The sequence below is a fragment of the Plectrocnemia conspersa genome, unplaced genomic scaffold (assembly GCF_051122295.1).
Source record: "Plectrocnemia conspersa isolate PC_06_02 unplaced genomic scaffold, ASM5112229v1 ptg000001l, whole genome shotgun sequence".
Classification (NCBI taxonomy): domain Eukaryota; kingdom Metazoa; phylum Arthropoda; class Insecta; order Trichoptera; family Polycentropodidae; genus Plectrocnemia; species Plectrocnemia conspersa.
Window position 1 is genome coordinate 18,684,594 of NW_028277165.1, and position 18,781 is coordinate 18,703,374.

Sequence of the window (18,781 nt, forward strand, 5' to 3'; positions counted from 1 at the left end):
ATATATTTAGTGTTATAAAAAACAACAATAAATTCTTGTTGAGAACCATTGGTGTTGTGTGAATTACAATAGTGAACAGTTAAATAAATACTATTTAAAAGGATAGAGCGAAACATTCGTTTTTTGTCATTACATTCTTGGGTGGTTTTTTTTCAGGTAGTGGTCCCAACATCTAGAACGGGGACAAGGAGTACCTGTAATAAATGATATAAAATTAATAAAATGGACCACAGTGGATTCAATAAGAAAAAAAAATTTTCGGTAAGGGTTAAGATTCAGTCTTTTTCTTTTAAGAAAAAAATAATAAAAAAGTAGCAATTACATCATAAGCGTACCTTGTAAAAGCATTTATTATTTCCACTGTAACATGTACTTTTTTAGAATAGTCAATTTTATTGTTTCTTAATACTAAACCAAACATTTTTAATGCCTCATTCGTGATGAAGATAATATTAAACAAAAAACTATGATACTACTTTTATGACATTTACCATGCTCTTACATAGCTTCGTGTGATATTTTTTGTTGTCAAATAATTTAAATCAAGACAATTTTTTCAAATCCATACAAAAATCTCAATAGCTTAGCAATTTAATAATTTCATAGATATAACTATTAATTTTTAAAACAATAAATAGATATTTTTATGAATTAATATATAACACGACTTATGAATATATCAATATTTTTTGGATTTACATAATAATATAGGTTTTGAGGACATCTAATAATTCGAGACATTTAACAGTAAAACACATCAGCTAGTTTAGACTTGTGATTCCTAATATGTTCAGAAGATGATTACTGGTGTAAACAAATATTTGTATCAAGGATTAAAATCACTGAATCGACTGCAAGGTACGCCTTGAATTAATTTTAGTATTTGCAATCACACCAATCAGTGCTATCAATCCGGTAACTACAATTAGCAAGCTTGTTGAATACCTTGATAGTTAGGATATGAATGTATAAACAGTATTTTTTTTAATTAGCTTATACATGTAAACTTATAAAATACATGTTTTTATATAGTAACAAACGGGATAATATTCTAATAACATGTGTAATCATAGTACTCTGTGTTTTTCTATAAAATTTATAAAAATGTAAAGATGACAATTTATTTTTTCAAATTATTTATATAAGTATGTATGTATATACTAAGTATTATTTTCAATATTTTCTTGTAATTTTAATAAATATAAAAAAAATCTTGTTTCACTTATAAATAAATGAATTTTCATGTATCTATGTTGATATTATTTAATTTAATTCAATTGTATTAATAAATAACTTATCATATATTAACCCTTTGCGCTCGTAAGTCGACTATGTGTCGACATCGTATTTCAAGCGTTGTACTCGAACGTCGACAATATGTCGACAAAACTTTGAATGCATTTATTGGCTTTGTGTTCAAGCAAATTTTGAAAATTTAATGTTATTAATAGTAAAAAGACTTCTGTTAAACACATTTCAGTAATATTGAATTTTTAACTTATGCAAATAACTCAATAATCTTAAATTTACAAGTGTAAGTTTATTGTAAAATTTTTCATCGGAACATGGTCAAAGCGCGCGCTGTTAGGACGGCATCGCGCTAGACTTGACAGATTTAGGTTGTCAATTATTGCCTTACAACTGATTTTTTCCTTCTAAGGGCATCTATATTTTTATGATATGGGATGAAACGGGATCATATGCTCTAATTGTGCATAATTATTACTTTATATTGTGTGTCTGTTATGAAATAAAAATAAAATTTTTAAGACGGAAAAAAGAGCGAGATGCCGTTATGCTAGCAGAGCTCGCTTACTCGCTCGCACTAATAAAATGAGCGATTGACAACTATCGACCTGGGTACTCAACTCAAACGATAATATTAGTCTCGACACATTTAATATATTTTCGAGCTAGTAAATAGCTAAATTATGTAAAACAGAATTAGTAATCTGTGTTAATTATTTATAAATACATATATTGATTTTCTTTTAAAAATTATCCATATAATTACGAATGACGATATAATATTGATTTTTTAAGGACGTGACGATGAATTCGATAATAACCGTGATATTATTACTGTGACAGTAATAGTATGCGTTTATGCTAAGACTATTTTTACCAATTTTAAATCTGGTACAAGTATTTAAAGTTCAAAAATAAAGCCACGAGGCCAAACTACGCTGGTTCGCTCTAGGTGTAAAAACGCCTACCAATCCAAAACAGATCCCCACAAAAAAAACAATGTAATATTTATCATTTCTGCCTCAAATGGGCAAATACATACAAAAAACTTGTAGAATATTTGTCTAAATATAAAATTTGATCATTTTCACAAAATATAATAAAACTTTACCAGCCCCACCTATTTGTTTTTATGTACGAAAAAATTAGGTGGGGCCTGGTCCCAATTGCATTTATATTATCACCACAGCTGATATTTTTGAGCGCCATTTCGAAATTTGTTAATATGTGGGGGCACCTATTCATGCCATATTTTTAAAAATATTATGGTTCAAATAATTGATTTACAGCCTTAAATTATACTAAAAAGCCATTTTATTAGGCTCAAATGCTTACGCCACCTTTAAATGTCTAATGAGTACTGGCGATTTTCTTGATGACACCTATAGAAGTCATCCGCGGTGAAAGGGTTAAAAGTCTTGTAAAACATATTTTTTTCAGTGAGTTTTAGGATTGTATTACACTTATATAAATTTATCCATATTTAGCACTCTAAAGGTGGATGACTCAAATATGCGTCATTGAAAAACTATTGGTAAAAGTCGTTTATGCACAACATAATCAACACTTAAAATTTAAAACACAGTTTGTAAATTAGTGATATCTATTATATATTAACTATAATTACAGCTTACAATCAATAGATGTCGCTTAGCAGTTAGGGCTTAATTTTAATAAAAGCGTATTCTTAATATTAAAATGTTTAGTTTGCTGCGGGGACCTGAACCGATAGTCTCTAGGATATCAGTTCAACGCCTTAAGGACTACGACATTCCGGTTATACGAGACAATCTAAATATAAAGTTGTAAAATCGCCATGACGCGCTTTGAATGTCTCTCTGTAAAACATATGACTGAAGAATATAGACAAGGTTATTTTGCTCGTGTAACACCATAGACCAGGGGTCGGCAAACCTTTTTTGTGAAGGACCAGATTGTAAATATTTTAAGCTCAGCGGGCCAGAAAGCAAAATTAAAATGAGCTTTATCATTTCTCTCAAATATTCAAATGTATTGCAAAAGGCGTTACGTGGGCACTGAAGATGCTTTCAAATTTAAAGTGCATAACGTCACGGTGAAATACAAAGCAATAGGAGCACCTTATAATGTGATACCTAGCTAGCTCCTTAACTCGACGGTTGGCCGCTCTATTATAGCACATACTTTGATTTTTTTATACGTAAAATCTAACAATTACTTGTAGCCCGGATTAAAATAAGCAGAGGGCTGGATTTGACCGTAATTTTCTGACCTCTGCCATAGACAGTGAATATATTAAAAAATATCTAATTTAATTTGGCCTTCTTTTTCGTATTTTAAATATTCCTATCCTAAGTGCATGTAAACGCAGGACAAATACCCCCTGGATAGATATATCTCCCATCAAAACTCCCCTGGACATTAACCCCCTGTACAAATAATCCCCTGTGCAAATAACCCCCTGACAAATAGCCCCCTGAAAATTAACCCCCCGTGTAAATAACCCCCCTGACGATTAACCCCCGCCACGTATAGAGATAAGTATTTTATATAAGTTGTTATTATTTATAATAAATGGTCATTATTTTAATAAAATAATGTTTAATACGAATAATCAGTATCAATACTAATTTATTTCATTCAGCAAAATACAGAATTTTTAAAATATCAATAAAACTAACACATTTACGAGGAAAATATACGTATTGTATATTTTGTACCGGTGACCGGTGCGAGCAAAATTGTTATAAAGAGTATTAAAAAAAATAAAAAATATTATTAGGCTAGATACATATGTATGTATAAACAGCTAAACTTTGGTAATGGCGTCAGTATATGTTTTATTAAGTATAATAGAGCGTCACGAGACGTGTTAAGTAATATCTGTATTATCTTTATACGTGGCGGGGGTTAATTGTCAGGGGGATTATTTGCATGGTGGGTTAATTGTCAGGGGGTTATTAGCACGGGGGGTCAATGTCCAGGGGGGTTTTGACGGGGGGTTATTGTCCAAGGGGTATATTTCCTAATCTAGATTCTCCTTTATATATGGACCTTCGCTTTAATTTATTTGGAATTTCATTATCGGCAACTTAGCGTCAAAAGTTTAAAATTTTGCTTTTAAAAATCATTGGTTATATCGTCAAAATGTATCCTTTTGCTTAAAACATATGTGCTGATGTGCATATTGTTTGTGTTTTATTTATTGTAAGGTGCATAACAATTTTTCGTATTAAATGTGTTTTTAAACGTTATTATATGTTGATATATGTTTTATTTAACTAACAGTATATTTTTTTATTTTTTATAATACGTTTATTGTAATCTGATTTTCTATAAAGTCTAAAACTTGTTAATGGGAATATATTAACTATTTACCAAGAAAAAACAACAATTAAAAAAACTAAAAACTAAGGTTTTACTAAGAAAAAAAAACAACAAGTAAAAAACTTGTGCTCTTTGTAATTTTAATCTAGATTAAATTTTATTGTAACCATTATTTTTTTGTATGAACGCAAATTGTTGATCGATGTTATGAGCGCTAAATGCTATAGAACGAGCGCGATGCGCAAGATAATAAGCGCATTGCGCAAGATAATAAACGATAGGTGCAAAAAAAATACAAACAGTCCAATATTTTAATTATTCAGAATTCATATGACATCTAGCTATTTACAAATTTCTTAATGGTTATAAACCCCTGCCGCTACAGCACTCAGCTGTTTTTTTAAATAATTCATTTATTTGTTTTACCGCGCATTTGATTGCGATGGACGAAAAATCATCTAAAAACATCATTACATTTACCTTCCTATACTATGTATACCTAATACTATGTCATTTATTTTTGGTGAATAGTAAGTACAATTCTTCGTGAACACATTTTAATAAATTATTCTTTTCTAAGTTTCATGGTTAACGTTTTACAAATTATTTAAAAAAGTACAATAAAAAAAGTTATTTTCCGATTAAAGTATTTAAATTATAATATATTTTAAATATTTAATTAATTTTTTTTAACTAAAATACTGACAAACTATCAATCTTTCGCTGTATTAATTTTAATTTGTAAAAAGATTAATCAAAACATGTTTTATTTCATTTTTACTTCCAAAAATTGAACATAAAAAAAGTCTCGAAATTAAATACGAGCTGGCGCTACCCCAACCAAAAAAAAAATACGAGTGCAAAGGGTTAAACTAAACATTAACATATTAATGCACATCTAATACAGTGAGCGTCACATTTTTCACTTTTTATCCAAAACACACAGACGCTGGAACTTACACAATGATACTGTATGAGTTGACAACCAGTTACTGTGTTAATAAATAAAAAAATATTATATATTACATATACATATATACATATTATTTATTTATTTATTTTATGCGAAATGGGCCGAAATATTTATTATAACTGGATGTGACACACACAAAAACCCTAGAAATAAGCATTGCCGCTTCAACAAGAGAAGCGAGAATGTATCGCTTCTCCCTCGCATTCACAAAAAAAATGCCGATGCACTAGTGCAGTGCGAATTTTTAATGTATCAGTTAACAGCAAGCTGTCTTTGGATTTAGTACACTTAAAAATTGAAAATAAACCACCAATCTTCTCCTTCTACATTATTAGAAAGTGATAGTATTGCTGGAACAAAACCAATGAAAACTGACTTAAAAAATTAGTATTTTTTCTTCCAACTTAACCATGATTTTATTTTGAATTTTGTTTTTTAAATGTAATTAATTGTATTTTAAAATATGTATATTTTCTATGTAAATTTTCTGTAAATATATGTTCTATTTATGTGAATTTATACCTATTAGATGTGTGTAATTTGTATCACTATATAACAAAAATATTTTGTTAATTTTTGAAATGTTTTTAATTTCATTTTTTAAATAATATATCATACGTGTAAATTTTTTATCGATCTCTGCTAAGCTTTCCAAAGTATGCTGATACGCTGCAGATTCTCCAATTATAACTGTTATTGCAGCGCAAATAGAAACAAAAACAACACTCAATCGTGTTTTCGTGCGACGTTTACGACTTTATTCTCGTGACTCGGCTCTAGCACGTGCAAATGTATGTGTGTAAAAATTAGAAGATGTGACGTTCACTGATCTAATACATCTCGAACAGCTTAGTGCATATAGAAACACTTTTTCACAAGCTAAACTAATATTATGTTATAAATTTAGATAATATAAATACCTTACGGTCAATGGAAATCTGCAATGGAACATGATTTAAAATCGATTTAATTTCTTACAAAGGTGTATTTGCGTATTTATTTATTAAAAATATTATTTCGCTCCAAAGAACTTATAAACTTATTCCTACAAATTTCTCGGTTTAAGTCCAACCCAGAAACCGCCTTTAGGAATTAAATTAAAACCAGTGGGTGGCAAAGTTAATTTCCTGCTGGTCTTTGCCGTTTCTACAAAATCAAACTTCGCCAGCAAATGGAATATTACAGATTTGGCTTCCATCATAGCAAATCTAGAACCTAAATCAATAAAAAATGTCACATGTTTTGTTACAATACATGTATATACTCAATACTGTGTAGATATGTATGTGACATTTTCCTCTAGCAAAATATAAAAATTATCATTGTATAATAGTTTCTATGTACAAACCTATGCAGTTTCTCGGCCCGATTCCAAATGGCAAGAACGTCATGGGGGCAATTTTGTGTTTGTTGTCATCGGAAAATCGTTCAGGATCGAACGTTTCTGGGTCAGGATAATAAGCAGGATCATGATGGATTCCAGAAATTGGGATCCAGATACCTTCTCCCGGCTGAATCTGAAAAAACATGTAATATTTAATACACTAATAAATATGTATATAATTATTAAAACTCATACTGTATATCCTTCGCTTAAATCATCAGGAGGAGGAAGTTTAAAAGGTTTAAGACATTCCCTATCTGAGCCAGCTAATGGTGGCCACATTCTCAGTGTTTCTGATGTAAAATAAATGGATTAAAGTATGTCAGATTTATAAATATAAATAATATAAATTACCAGAAACAACCATATCCATGTATTTCATCTTCATGAGTACGTTATAGTCTAAGTTGTCTCCAGATTCAGCCAAAACTTCGTCTATTTCCTCCTGAAGCTTCTTTTGAACATTAGGATTGACTGTGAGCTCATGCGCCATGAAGCAAAGTAAAGTTGCAGAAGTCTCAAAACCAGCAAGGAAAAATAGAAACGCCTGCGCCACAATATCATCGTCGGACCAATCTTTGAATATATTTTAATGTTGCATGAAAATTTATTATGAAATAAATTTTGAAACTAAATTCCTACTTCTTTTAACTTTTTTCTTGCCAACTTCTGATTCCTGAATAGTAGCAAAACCAGCATCATCGTGACTTTCTTGGTCATCTTCGTGAAGCAATGAACATTTCTTTGCTTCCATCAGTAAATTTATCATATCATTCCTGAGTATACCTTGTTCTTCTCTATTTTTCATTGTACCCAATACAAGATTCCTAAAGAATTGTTTAACTGTTTCATCGAAAATATTCAAATTGGTCAACTGCAACAAATAATGTAATTAAAAGTTGTGTATTGTCTTATAAATAATAGCAATATCTTACCTTCATCAAACGCGGAAACGAAGAAAACAAGAAAAATTTAATTGTTCGTAAGCCGCCAAAGTTGGTCGATTTCTTGCCCATTTCATAAAACGTGTTATCTGGTTCATCTAGAGAATTAACTTTAAGACCGAAAGCCGAAGTAGCAATTACATCATTCGTGTATCTAGTGAATGCATCTTTCAATTCCACTTCTACAAGACCTCTCTCTGAAAATTTATAAATAAAAGGTATATTTATATTATGCTCGTCACTTATACAAATACATACCTTTACATTCATCTTCTTCCATTTTCTTTGTATAGAATTCGACCATCTGATTTCCAATCTCATCAATGAACTCAAACATATCCTTCATTTTGGAACTGGTGAAGGCAGGGCTCAAAGTTGCTCGCATATCGTGCCATTTATCACCTAAAACGAATATTATTCTAAATGTCATTTACTTGTATACAAATTATATTATTAATTTAACCCTTTAATGCAAAAAGATGATTTCCAAACAATGAATCAGACTCTACGCTAATTGTAAAGTGATGATTGACGAAATGATCAAAGTTCTTTATTCCAACTTGTCTTAATACTTCAAGGTCTTTTATCATTATCAGTGGATAATTGATTTGCATGTGGCCAATGTATCTGAATCAATATTTGTATATTAAAGGAACTGTGTTTTCTTAAAATAATGTATTTATCAATAACTTACTTTTGATCTGGAAATGCTTTATAAGTTCGATCCAAAACACCCAAGAAGCTCTCTTGTTGCAATACTACTTTTAACATATTACCAACAATAGGGAACGTCGGAAGATTTTTAATTCCACTTTTTTCGAAGTACTTTGCCTTTCTTCTGCAGTATATGTACAGTGCTACTCCTGCTATTACTGTTAACACCATTACATCCGATTTTCCATAGTGTCGATTCCATATATATGCCACTACCTAGGAATAAATAGATAAGTATTAAAAATCTTCATATTTAATGATATATACAATTATGTTGACCTTTTCTTTGCTTATTTGAGATATTCCCCATGATTTTAACAAAATAAAGACGTGCGCTAACATAATTATGGTTTACGTGACTGAATATGTTTTAACTAGTGCGCCTTAAATAGAGTTACCCTATTTTAATCTGATAAATATAATGTTACACAAGTGTTTTACAAAATCACGACATTCGGCTATCTGCAAAAAATATTATTGCTTTTTTATTTGGTATTCAGGAGTTATTCTTTTAATTTTGTAATTGTTTCAGAAGCTAACAAACACTATTTTATTAAATTATTTTAAAAGAGAAAATAAAAATAAATGTCATTTATTCTATGAAATTATTTTTTTATACAAGTTTACAACGTAATGAAGTTGTAAGTTCTGGGGAGAAAAATAAAAGATTTTGAATCATTTATTAAAATCTTTTTTATATAATTGTTCTAAGCCACTTCCGGACACATTTACTTTAAAATGAAACATTATACGTTCTGTTTTCTACTCTGTAAGTGTAGTTTCACACCTGAATTCATCCGGCACCGTTTACAAACCCTTCACACGTGGCCGGTTTCTTCCCAACCCGATCTATACCCCGTCAACTGATGCCAGTCATTTAGGATTAACGGCTTCATATAAGTCGTTCCACGCATTTCGCGGTAGGATTTTATTTTTGTATGTATTCTACTAAGATAATTAAAAGAGATTCTATTAATATAATTAAAATTTCGAGGTATATTTCTTCTGCTGGGGGAAGAAACATGGGGAATATATTTAATAATTTCATTACAAGATACCACAATCACTGTCAACGGCCCGGTTCATGTGTGAGTTTTACCCCCACTACACTCTACCCGATACCCGGTGCCGGACAGTTGTAGTGAGCACGGCCGGCGACAACCCGGCAGCCAGCGTCGGGCCGGCGCCGGATGGATTCGTCCGGCACGTCTGAAATGGTTAGTACTAGCCCATACCACACCATCCCCACTACACGGCGCCGGCCCGGTGCCTGGCGAATCCATCCGGTACGTGTGAAACCGGCCTAAATCGTATCGCTTTGTATGAACGATGTATATAATAATACACATAAACAAAGGAAATAAATTTAATTATAATAATAAAAATTGAATTTGCTTCATTGCTCTCCGAGGCACCGGTAATGCATTCTGTTGTTTCGACCAATGAAAAATAAGCATTCAAATATAAAACAAGATGGCCGACAGTAACGTGACAACAGTTTTAAATAATTATTATTTATTAATAAAATTATGCTACGCGACAATAATCGCCATGCGCGTTGTTCGATTTAACTGAACATAAATATTCGGATTGCAAATTAACTAGGTATGTTATAACTATGAAAATGAAATATATACATAATGTGTGCAAGGATTAAAAGAATACATTGATTAAACTAGATAAACGATCATAAAACAATCTTCGTAATGAAATCTTCAAATTTTGGATTCCCGTCGCGGGCTCCGAGGCCGAAAAGTGAGTTTTTCCTTTTATAATACATAAACATTATCATTGCTTCCGATTTAATGCACATATACGTTAGATTTGACTGGACCAGGTACGTTTTAAGCGTGAACATGTAATATATACTTAGTACGTATGAAGATTGAGGTTAATCTCGATCAAAACATATAAATGCTAATAAAACGTATTTTTTTATCTATTCATATTAGGGGATACTATCTTTCACGACATTTTACATTTGTGTAGTTTCTTGGATGGTATCTAATCGACGACATTTTACAATGATTATAAATATGTGATTGCATACCTGAAATAATCGATAGACAAAATATCTAAGAGTGGCTTATTTTTAATTCCGAAGTGGCAAAATATGTACACGTCATGGTTTTCAATCAATTTTTGTTCTGTGCCATCATTCCTCTTTCGGAATAGCCAAATTCAAGATATTCAGTTACATCAAATTTATGTAGTATATTCTTTATAAAAAGATAATACTTGCTGACAGTGACTTCAATATGAGAAGATTCACTCTTTGTTTATATATACCAATTCTACGTTGTAGCCATATAGGTCGTCAAATTGTTCCATCATTGCTTCTGAAAAATAATTAAAAACAATAAGACCTTCATCAAGAGTTAAATATTGAACACATTATTTCTACTAATATAATCCATAAATTAAATTTAAACGACAACCGAAGAACAAAATTGACGGAAGTTACTGTAGAGGATTAAACGTATAGATTGACATCTCTTCATCTTCTTCAAAATTGTTGCAATATGTCATATTTTAATTGTTTGCCATACGTAAATGTTATTAGATCTATCATTGCTTCTAAAAATTAACTATAAACGATACTATATAGTGGGTAAAATATAACTTTTTGTTTACACTAATACGAGATTTTTCATTATTACTAGTATTGTAGTAATGAAAATATATTTAATTGCCAAATCACCGCTGTTTGTCGTTTAATATTTGATCCTAGAAAGTCGATAGTAATTTTGTTAGAATAACCGTGATATATTATTCATATAACCAAACACTTACTGGCACACTCATAATTTATAGTTTTGATTATAATGTCTATAAATTTAATGCTGCATTATTTTGAATCATCTTCAATTAACACTTTGTAAGAAAAATGCTGTGATAATAACATATTTCACTGTTTATTTAATTGCACCGAACTGCGCGCAGCGTTTGCACAAAAATTTGAAAAATTATTTTGAAAACGAAATAATTAGATTCTCAAATCAGTCATTAGAGCAAACAAGGAACAATGTTGCAGGCATAAATATTGGTCACATAATTTGCAATTATATTTAGTCAGTCTTCTCGTATTCAATTCTAAACAAGGGCGGCAGCTATTTCCTATGTTGGGGATGCTGCATGAGGTTTCGCCGCTACTACCAATCTCGGATTGATCTCCTTCATTTCTCACAGTATATGTTGGATCCAGTCCAACATGTAGTACCAAAATAATGTACAACATTCAAAATGACTTTACCAAATAAATACGCATACGTAATACAAAAATACGTCAAAATTAAAATAGCTAAGAAACTTTACTTATTTGGTGGCAAAGATCCACCGGCCTTTAACGAACGTACCATGCACCACGCAAAGGTAACTAATGCAGTGACATGTAGCACTCTTCCAAGTAGGAAGATAGAAGAGGGGAGGACTTGACCAAACATAAACTCGTAGAGTGACTATAACAAAGTGCGAGCGTGGATCTCTCACTAACGGAATGTTAATTATAATTTAGGGATGAATAAGAACCCAAAAAATATTGTTGTTTATTATCAATATGTACTTCATATTATGCATAATGGGAACTCTGTTTAATTTATTTTAAGTCAACCTTTTATGCAGAAAGTACCATCTGCTATGAAAATATTCTATTACCTCCGTAACTTATCAAGTAGAAGTTCATATTTTCATTAACATTCATCCGGCTCTCAAATCGACTATATAGTTTATTCCCTTTGGTCTTTTTCGACCCATATAGATATTTTGACTCAACATACAGTAAAAATGGTTATTTAATTTTTTATTTTAAGCACCTAAGCATTGTTATAAGTAAGCAACTTTAATAACAACGCTTCCGAAAAACTACTCCATATAATGTATTCCCAAGACTCCATTTAAAATGTCACGACTGGTTTATGGTGTATATGAATCAATTCATTCGTTATAAATTAATTCAATGAATTTAATACATATATTTTGAGAATGTTCCTTACAATTATTATTTTCAATATTTACATTGTAATCCATATTTTTAGTTCAGTTTCTGGCAAATGTAGCATCTACTTATTTTTTGACTACGTGTACTTACCACTGATGATTGTAAAGACGATTGAAGAAATGAATTGATGAAATATAAGGATAGTATAAAACAAATCAAAAAATTGATGTTTTAAATTATTTTATTTTATCCGCTGATTCTATAATAATTATCAGAAAGAATCAGCAAAGAAAACTGATAATGACAGGACATATAAAAACAAAATAAAAAAATGCATACATACGTACATTAATGTGCTGCTCCATGTGACTTTCCATTAGGCTTATTATTTTTAATATTAAAACTTAAATTATGCAACCGCTTTAAACGTTTTATTTTTAATATATTTGAAAGTGCTGGGCGACCTGAAGGTACAACCGAGTTGCCCCTGGTTAAACCTATCCTTCGCCTACTAATGGCCGTTGGTTGAACTTTAATTTTGGCACCAGAATTACGTTTAATTCTATTTTTATGATCAGCAGTTACTTTTTTGAGCGCTACTTTAAAAGCATCCTGAAGTTTTTTGGCCAAATCTGGATCAAATACCCCCCCCATTAATGCAATGCAATCTTTTTTAAGACCAAAAAAAATATCGTCTAATTTTTCATTAATGTCTACATTTAAGTTATTATCAGTTGAAATTATTTCTTTATTTTCATTGAATTTAAAATCCCCATCAACAATGGATATGTCACATGGAGCAACATTAATGCTGCTGCTGCTGCTGCTGCTGCTACTAGTTGTTTCATGTAGTGGTATCTTCTCTTTTAAAATCTGTAATTAATAAATACATAGTAATTGATAGAAACATTGCGAACATATTAATTTTCAATATAAATTACCTGGAGACAGTCGTTACGTGGACCCAAAGCATTATCTCTCCATTTTTCCCATAAATATAGAATAGTATGCATTTTTGGGTTTATTGATGTATCTGCCATTTCAATGCAACAATTATCGTGTTCTAAAAGCAGTTGAGCTTCGTGATGTCTCATAGCCTCGCCAGCCTTTAATCCCGTATCAAAATAAGCATAAAATTTATTTTTGATCTCTTCAGATGGAGGCAAACAGGATAACGTCTCTGCGTTTATTATAGGGTGACTATGGTCTCCGATAAATTGTATTATTGTTCGATATCCGTCCTTAAAATTAAAACAGAATTCATATAAAATATGTACATATGTATAAATATGAATTATATATCAAAAGGAAAAAAACATATTGAAATTACCTTCAGATATTTATCATTCCTCATTGTGCTATAAGTAACCTTCTTGACAAGAACGTCCAGTTCAGCTTTGCAAAACAAATTTTTTGATTTGCCATGCTTTCTTTTCGAAGGGTCAAGTTTCCAGCCTTGGGAATGATGACATACTTTCCTAATGCTACAATAATTGTCTATATAACAACTGTTATTTATATTATATTATTAGTTTAATTAGAGTACTTACTGTGAAATATATCTTGTGGGGTTTTTTATCATACTCTTACAATTCCAACTTGTTCTGGATAACGCACTGTATTCTTTTATCCAGTGCTCCGCTTCCTCGTTCGTCTTTATATTACATCGAAAAGTTTTAGCGTCAACCTCGACGTAGTTAAAAGACTTGGGAAAATTTTCCATCGTGGTAGTTGTTTATTGAGCAATGTAAAAGCGTTGTAAATGACGCCCACGCGTAAACGACCGTTACAAACAAACGACACTACACTCGATCGACACTTGGGGGCAGCACCGACGCCGAGCCGTACGCTTCACGCTACTATCGCTATTAAACGTCAACTGTCATTCGCACAGCATATTACATATTTTCTATCTGGTCAGTATAATATGGAATTATTATTCACACAGAAAAGTTCCGTGGACATATACATTATCCCTTTGTAGAATACTTGAAAAGTCGTCCCAAGTTTGACAAACTAAAGGGCTGAAAGACTGTCTTTGTTTGTCTAGCCTAGCCCAGGAGTTATAAAATTGTACCACACTGCCAAATCTGAACAGAGAGACTATATAGCGACTATCGGAAACTTTCAATTCTTTCAAGTGGAAGTGTTAACAGCTCAACCCTCAGTAATTTAGCACATAAATGCAGCCAATGATTGTACAAAACTTTTGGAAAAACTTAAATCAATCAAATAATATAAAAAAAACTTTAATTACAAGCCGTTCGTCCAGCTAACATTTTCAACAACTAAATACGAGTTTTTAGATATTAGAAACTTATTTAGGAAAAAAAATGTGAAATAATTGACAATTATACGTGTCTTGACATTTTATTTTTTAATACAAATAGAAAAATATATCATACGTACATTTGAAACAGTATGGTATTAACAAATATTTAATTATAAATTCCTGGGCTTTAAACCGATCCAAAACCCGTTCTCAGAATTCAAATTAAAAGTATTAGTAGCCAGCTTAATGGGATTTTGTGTTTTCGCAGTTTCGACAAAGTCAAACTTTGCCAATAGATAAAATAAAACAGACTTTGTTTCCATCAAAGCAAACCTTGAACCTATAACAATATTGAAATATAATTAAAGAGCTATTGACAATAAATTTTATACATTAAGTACGCAATACGCACCGATACAATTCCTAGGTCCAATTCCAAACGGCATATAAGACGCTGGGTTAATTTTATGTTTGTTTTCATCGGAGAATCTTTCTGGATCGAATGCTTCTGGATTTTCGAAATATTTTGGATCGCGATGAATAGAATAAATGGGTATCCATATCATTTCTCCAACTTCAATCTATAAAAAAAATCATCACATAAAAACAATTTGGCAAAATGTATTCATACTCTCAATATTCGACTTATACAGTGCATCCGTTGTTAAAACCGTCTGATGCTAGTTTATATTGCTTTGAACATTGTCTATCGCTAGACACTACAGGTGGCCATAATCGCAACGTTTCTAAAAATATTATAATTTAAATATAATTATAAAAATATAAATAACTAATGAAAAGTACCTGATACTACCATATCCAAGTATTTCAAATTTGCCAAATCATTATAATGTAAATTTCCATTGTTATTTACAATTGCTGTATCTATCTCTTCCTGAAGTTTTTTCTGAATTTCAGGATTTATTGTCAGTTCATGGGCAATGAAACAGAGCAGATTAGCCGTTGTTTCAAAGCCAGCCATTAAAAAGAGCACAGCTTGTGCAATTATATCATCATCGTCCCATTCTATTTAATATTATTTTATTTTAGTTGACATGATTATATTGAAAGTAATACATAGTTAATGAAAATTAATTTAGTACTTCGTTTAACCGTTTGCTTTCCGACGTTTGATTCTGTAACAGTCGCAAATCCAGCTTCATTATCCTTATCATTTTCTTCGTACTCTAGCGATCCTTTCCTGGCTTCCATGAGCAACTGAATCATATCGTGCCTTAAAATTTTATTTTCTTCTCTATTTTTCATTGTACTGAGAACGATATGACGGAAAAAATTCCTGAACTTCTCAGTGAATATAGTTATGTTAAAAAACTGAAAATTAAATTAGTAGATATATTTTTTTTATTATGGGCTTATATTTTTTTTTCTATTCACAGACATTCATTATTTTCGGAATGGCGAAAAACATTAAGAACTTAAATTGTACTGGTCCTGTCATGTTTGAAGATATTTTTCCCATCTTATAAAATTCGTTTTCTTTATGTTCTAAAGAATTGACTTCAAGTCCAAAAGCACAAGTCGCAATCACATCGTTTGTGTATCTAGTAAAAGCATCTTTCATTTCCACTTCAACTAGCCCTCTTTCTACGCAATTATTAAATATATAATTTAATTTATTTATCGTTATAATCTTTCATTAATTCTTACCTTTGTTCTCTGGCTCAGACATGCTTTTTTCGTAAAAGTCGACCATTTGCTTACTGATTTCCACAACCAACTGAAACATGGTTCTCATCTTTGAGCTGGTAAAAGCAGGACTAAGCGTAGATCTCATATCGCGCCATTTTTGATCTGCAAATAAAATAAAATAATACCCGAACTTATATATTTATCACCTGTATTATAATACCTCGCATTACAAAAAGAATTCTTCCAAATAAAGGATCTGCATGTTCATCTATGCCGTCAACGTGATTTAAAAAATGATCAAAGTCTTTAATGGAAATAGTTTTAAGAAGTTCTATATCTCTTATCATAATCACTGATTTATTAAAACTTTTAAGTCCAATGTACCTTTGTCAAATGTTGTTTTTACAAGTTTAATTAAATATACATTTATTTTTATAATTCATTTATATATATTAGTTAATCCCAAATTGAATGTGGTTTTTTAATTCATGTTTTAACAGACGGTACTTCAGTGCGTTTTAGGGCACATCTATACTACACATTCTGATTTTTTTTCCCAAATGAACAATGTATACAAAATTGCATGTTATATAAATTTATTTGAAAAATGAGGCATCTACAGCAAATAAAAACATATATAAAGTGGTAGATGATTAATTATATATCCATAAATATCAAAGATGGTTTAAAAAAATCGACACCACGATGATGCAGAATTGGAAGCAAATCCTACATAAACTATCCATCAGCTGACTGCGACACTAAACCAGCCCGATTCAACAATGCATAGACACTTAAGAAGATTGGGAAGGCTTGGAGACAATGTGTATGGGCCCCATGCTAATTGAGCGAAGAAACATTTCGGTGCGTCACATCTCAATAGCTTCTGGATCTTGAAGCCGAATGACCTTTTCTCGATCATTTGAAAACCAGAGATGAAAAATGAGTATTGTGGGACAACAATTGTCATAGAGGACAGTGATTATCAAAACGTTAAGTAACAAAAAACTGGAATCACCGTATATAAAATAAGTTTGTGTGTATTATGGGAGCGTTTGCACAAGGAAGTATAAAAATTAGGCCTGCACTTGTCAACAGAAGTCAAATAGTTCTACAATATGAAACTGGGCATTCTCAATTGACTGTCGATAAAATGAAGAAACTCGGCTGAAGGACTATCTCATCCACGTATTTTCCAGACTTTGCTTCTTCAATGAAAAGAGTTCAAAATTCAGATGATAAGAAAAGGGGGTTATCATAATATTTTGAATGAAAGCTTCTAACATTTTATACTAATGGAATTAAAAAAATTACCGTGTGGTAGGAGGGTGAAAAATTAACACTTACGTGTTTTATGTTTAATTAAGAAAAACTACATTCATTTCGGGATTACTTAATGCATATCATATTAAACTTACTTGTGATTCGGATGAGAGTAGTAAGCCCTTATTTCCATATCTTTGGAGTGAATCTTTTGTAGTATCACTTCTAACATATTGCCTACCAGAGGATAACTGTTTGGCATACTTTCTATCCCTCTCCTTTTGAGATCATCAGTGTCCCATTTTAAATATATTATTATTAAAACTACAGCTATAAGTCCCAAATAAATTAGCATGGCCTGAAAAAATATGAAATTTTATAATAATTTTCTAATGAAATTAAATCTTGTAAATAATAAAATTAGTTAAAAATCGCAGTTAATGAAATATTACTAGAATTTAAACTATATATTTATTTACATACACTACTTTAATTATAAACATCCATCAACTAATCAAATATATTTTTAGATCATTACATAAAATCAATTATTGTCTTTTAACAGAACAAAGATTTATAAAATAATTAAAATTTATTACGATTTAACACGACAAAAATTAATACTAGACACTTTGCAAAGGTGGAAAAATATTATGGTGAATATACACATTTACTAATATTATATTTATTTAAAGTCTTAACGCAAATTTTTCAAATTTCAATGTGTATTTAGTATATAAATAAATTAGAATGATATCTAAAATTTATAAGATTATATAGTTTTTATTTTACATATTGCGTAAATATGGGGCATAATTTTATTTATAAATTAACTAATACATACAACTTAAATTGTTGATAACCTTGAATGACAATTTTCAAAACGAACACTCCCCGCGAAGTCAAGTAGCAGACTAATCAATTTGACGAATTTGACGAATGCTAGTGCTTTATTTAATAATGACTCAGCAACAATTTAAAATTCTTCCAATCTTTTTATTATCACAAATACATATTGCTCTTCTTACAAAAGTAGATCTCTATTGATGTGGAACAATTTTTGAGTTACACAATGAAAATATGGATTGTA

The 18,781-nt window shown here is 30.7% G+C and overlaps 2 protein-coding genes and 1 long non-coding RNA gene across 13 annotated transcripts; 1 reads left to right on the forward strand and 2 right to left on the reverse strand.

Moving 5' to 3' along the window:
- Window positions 1–8: 8 nt before the first annotated feature.
- Window positions 9–14,596, reverse strand: LOC148239069 (cytochrome P450 9e2-like). 11 transcript variants are annotated; one of them, XM_088182486.1, is made up of 14 exons: window positions 14,057–14,596; window positions 13,837–13,990; window positions 13,448–13,747; window positions 12,846–13,379; window positions 10,620–10,908; window positions 8,550–8,785; window positions 8,319–8,482; window positions 8,114–8,257; window positions 7,847–8,052; window positions 7,554–7,785; window positions 7,266–7,487; window positions 7,107–7,204; window positions 6,876–7,044; window positions 6,493–6,742 (listed from the first exon to the last, which is right to left on the reverse strand). In XM_088182486.1, the coding sequence occupies exons 6-14, from the start codon at window positions 8,738–8,740 to the stop codon at window positions 6,573–6,575; spliced, it is 1,596 nt and encodes a 531-aa protein (XP_088038612.1). In that variant the 5' UTR covers window positions 8,741–8,785; window positions 10,620–10,908; window positions 12,846–13,379; window positions 13,448–13,747; window positions 13,837–13,990; window positions 14,057–14,596; the 3' UTR covers window positions 6,493–6,572. The 11 variants fall into 11 exon arrangements, 9 of the variants coding, with proteins under 9 accessions (XP_088038592.1, XP_088038612.1, XP_088038605.1 ...); XM_088182479.1 differs by having other exon boundaries at window positions 12,850–13,379; window positions 14,057–14,558; XM_088182472.1 differs by having other exon boundaries at window positions 12,854–13,379; window positions 14,057–14,491.
- On the forward strand, window positions 14,333–14,901 carry LOC148239070 (uncharacterized). The gene is made up of 2 exons (XR_015809042.1): window positions 14,333–14,422; window positions 14,491–14,901. It is a non-coding gene; the product is annotated as an uncharacterized LOC148239070 (long non-coding RNA).
- Window positions 14,353–18,668, reverse strand: LOC148239071 (cytochrome P450 9e2-like). Its single transcript, XM_088182587.1, has 11 exons — window positions 18,536–18,668; window positions 17,847–18,049; window positions 16,649–16,812; window positions 16,447–16,590; window positions 16,178–16,383; window positions 15,882–16,110; window positions 15,583–15,804; window positions 15,430–15,524; window positions 15,191–15,359; window positions 14,916–15,118; window positions 14,353–14,419 (listed from the first exon to the last, which is right to left on the reverse strand). The coding sequence occupies exons 2-10, from the start codon at window positions 18,044–18,046 to the stop codon at window positions 14,949–14,951; spliced, it is 1,599 nt and encodes a 532-aa protein (XP_088038713.1). The 5' UTR covers window positions 18,047–18,049; window positions 18,536–18,668; the 3' UTR covers window positions 14,353–14,419; window positions 14,916–14,948.
- Window positions 18,669–18,781: the final 113 nt, after the last annotated feature.